At 48.4% G+C, this 3,805-nt stretch overlaps 1 protein-coding gene across 6 annotated transcripts in view; it reads right to left on the reverse strand.

The window, feature by feature from the left end:
- ANKS1A (ankyrin repeat and sterile alpha motif domain containing 1A) overlaps positions 1-3,805 on the reverse strand; it is a 175,762-nt gene that overhangs the window by 33,218 nt on the left and 138,739 nt on the right. For all 6 annotated transcript variants that reach the window (XM_006907348.3, XM_015585905.2, XM_006907347.3 and 3 more), the window contains one exon: positions 3,349-3,415. In XM_006907348.3, coding sequence (XP_006907410.1) covers positions 3,349-3,415 — 67 coding nt within the window. The remainder of the gene's footprint in view (positions 1-3,348; positions 3,416-3,805) is intronic.

Below are 3,805 nucleotides of genomic sequence, written 5' to 3' on the forward strand. Positions count from 1 at the left end.
ACATCAGGGATCAGACATCGAAGCAGAAGCTGCGGCTGCTGCCACTGCTGCCGCTGAGGGAAAGACAGCAGCAGTAGCATTAAAGCAAAATGACAGATTTCCCAATAGCTGATATTGGCAAATACATGGGCATATAAAAGGTAAAGATGGTGAGACTTTACCTTCAGTTCAGGGGCTGGAAACGACTTAGGGAGAACAGAGAAGGAATGTTCCTACAGTTTTGGCTATTAGTTTCTAGGATAGCCAGAGAGGGGATTGAGGAATGACACTGCCCTGAGGGCACAGCCCACAGTTGAAGTGGCCCCCCACCACTCATCCCTTAAGGAATGACTGTGCCTCTCTGCCAAGAAGACACTCCACGGGTTTCACAAAAACAGGCAACAAAGTGAGGACCTTACACCTGATACTCCTCAGGTGAGTGCACCAAACAGCCTGGAAGTGACCTCTCTCTCTGGGCCTGTCAGAGCATAAGGGAGAAGCTCCAGGCCCAGAGCAGGCCACTCACATTCTGGAGAAGAGGGCACAAGAGGGGAGGCTCCAAGGACAAGGGGAAACCAGGACCAAATCTCAAGTACAGCTGTGGAGACAAAAAGGGTAACATGTACAGAGACAACAACCCAGGGACCACATGCTACCCTCTAAACATGCTGGGGGACACCTGCATCCCAACAGACTACAGATGGCTCTGGCAAAGAAGGGACTCTGTGTGGTGGGAGATCAGGCCCCAGGAGGAGCTGGCATTTAGCAGCTGCTTAACAGCTAAAATGTCTGGCTTTAGCAAATGAAAGCCAAGGGGTCTCTTCTGCTTGACAGAACAGGTCTTTGTTGAAATAAGCAGAGTGGTCTGGGCCAGTGGGAAGGTTTATCCTCCTGGACTCCTGACTGTGGGACGAGTTGTAAACCATGTCTGTTGGGGATTCAGATAACTAGCTCTAGTGCTAGCAGCTCAGGGGCCCATGGTCCAAAACAGGACTGAGACTCAAGTGCAATATAGGGTCTTATCCTTCAGTATGTGATCCTCTATAAAACCAGCCACTCCAGGCAACACCATGTTTAGTTAAGGGCTGGCTGCTAGAAGGATCTGCTACCCCAATCTGGTTGGCAAACCTAGAGCCTAGGTCTCTTCTCCTAGATCCAGAAGCCCAAGGACAATCTGAACCCTGATACTGATATTCAAAATAAACAAGAATTCTGCTTTGGTCTGGGCTGAAGGCTGGTGCTCCCTGAGGTCCTGGGCAAAGTCCCCTCCTGACTCAACAGGCAGAACGCAGGGTTCCTAGGCTGGCTGAACTCACCTTCTCCATGCTTCAAGGCCTGGCAGTGGTGAAGATAAAGTGGGCTGGGGCTCAGCAGCATAAGTGTACACACCCTCTCTTTGGGCAGCCTCCCTTGTTTGCCTGCCTTTGACTTCCTAAGCTGGGATATGGAGGATGATGGTTCAACTCGACAAGTACTAAAACCAGTTTTTTTCTGAGATCCAGAAATCTCGGGAAATAGCAGGACCAACTCTTGCCACTCACATGGGTGCATGGGGGTGGGACCAGCCGGGTAAAGAAAGAGTTCTGTGTCACCACTTCTAAGGGGAAGGGCTCTTCTAGAAGAGTGTTTTCTAGAGATGCTGCCACATCTCCTGACTTAGCAAAGCCAAGAGGTAATGGTTTGCTTCTGACCACAAAATTCAGGCACACACAAGTGACTGAGGTTCCTCTGACACAGAGGGGTCCAGGGAAGCAAAAAGTGGACTCAACTGAACTATCATTGATCCTGTTCTTGGCTGTGCCCAAAGCATAGCGCTGAAAATGGCAATGTTTGTCTCAGTCCTGAACTTCTATAACCCACAATACTTGACCCTTGGAAAAGCCTGAAAACTACAACAGTGTGACCCTACTTGCCTGAGAGTAAGCAACTACCTGGAAACAGACCCACAAACTCTTAGTCAAAAGAGCCACCTCTTCAGGCCCTACCATAATCCAAGACTGACAAAGATGGACCAAACCCAGCCTGGGAAACAAGGCTGCTGGAGGGAGGGTGGCTCCAGGAACCCAGTCTGAAAAATGATGCAGGGAGACAAGCCAGGAGAGCAGATGCCCCTCTTCTCTAGGTTTCTCAATATCAGTCAGTAACGAGTTCGTGAACAAAAACAAGGATAGCTACTCTTTACTGAGAACCTCTTTAGCTTAAGTATTTGTACACGGTACTCATTCCCACAAACCTATGAGGTGGGTACCATTATCCCAGTGTTGTGAATGAGCAACTGGCAGCTCAGAGAGATTAAATGACTTGTCCAAGACACACAAGTATCTAGAATTAGGATCAGAAGCCAGGACTGAGGCTCTAGAGCCTATACTTTGTCCACAAGCCTCATGGGCTCAGCAGGTCCTTTCTCCCTGATGTGTACATTTGCCCCCACCCATCAGACTTCCTGTCAGGGCCAGAAGCCCATGGAGGAACAGAAAAGTCACTTGGGGCTAACAGGTCAATCCTGGATGGAAACTCCTGATTGAACAAGGAATTCTACCCTTTCAGTGGAGGGGAGCATTTCCTCAAGGAGAAAGAGATCAGGTTGGGGAGGGGGAGCAGGACAATCTGCAGATGCTTTGGGGGAAGGAGTGTGGGAGCTGCTTTGAGAGGCATCTTGAAGAATGTCACCTGACCTTAGAAAGTAACACAACCTCAAGTCTACTATCAAGAAAAATAGCTCAGATATGGCCTCCCTAGTTCCGTTTCAAATGAAAGAAACAGAGGCAGACCTCACCCCTATGGCTTTGAAATGAAAGAACCACCAAAGTAGCAGTGATCTGAAGTAAAAATGATGAGTGACTAAGTAAATGGAAGAATGGAGAAACAGACACAGGAGGAAACAGTAAAGCTGACCCCTCCAAGAGAAGCAAGCTAACAGTCTCAGACCCAACGCTCCACCCTTGTCATGGATTAGGCAGAGGAGAGCCATGTTCCCGGGAAGAGGGAGTGCCAGAGCCCCCTGGGAAGCTGGGGAAACCAACACTGAGGGGCGCTCCAATATAAGTCAATCAGAGAAAGCCTACATCTATGAAAAAAACTGAGTGACGATTGTTCATTAAAAAAAAAAGTTTCTTAATAGGCAGCCTAAATGAAATTCAATTTATACACATTCCCCTCTAATATGTAAAGGTAGTCAAGGCTCTAAAAATAACAGCTAGATGGGCTGCTTAGATATATAAGATTCTGATTTTCAAGACCATGAAGTGGTCTGTGGCTGACCTCTCTCACCCACTCAGCGTCTGTCTTTTGTGTCAGGGGGAAAAACCTGAGCCCAAAAGGGGCCAGAAGTCTGTGTGCCGTGGAGAAGACGGCTTCTTGGTACAATACCTGAGATCTTCTGCTGTTCCTGAGAAAAGTCAATCCCTTCTCCAATAGAGCTCATGATTTTCTCAATCTAAAATGGAAGAAAGAGGAACAAAAAGAAGAGGCTGTCAGGTTCGGGTTAAACATGGCCAGCTCACCATCAGTGCACTGAGGGCAGACTTCTAGGGCTCTTCCAGATGATTCCAAGGCCAGCACCAACTTGCAAGGTATCAGAACTCTCTGCCACTGAGATCGAGAAAGGCCCACTCGGGGCACAGCCCAGTGGAGTCTAAAGACATGCTCTGAAACGACTTGGGCTTGGCTGCTGGGAATGCCAAAGTATCTCTATCTCTATCTCTACCTCTCTCTCTCTACCTCTCTCTCTCTATCTCTCTACCTCTCTCTCTCTCTCTCTCTCTCTCTCTCTCTCTCTCTCTCTCTCTCACACACACACACACACACACACACACACACACACACA

Source organism: Pteropus alecto, unplaced genomic scaffold (assembly GCF_000325575.1).
Source record: "Pteropus alecto unplaced genomic scaffold, ASM32557v1 scaffold202, whole genome shotgun sequence".
NCBI classification, from domain to species: Eukaryota; Metazoa; Chordata; class Mammalia; order Chiroptera; family Pteropodidae; genus Pteropus; species Pteropus alecto.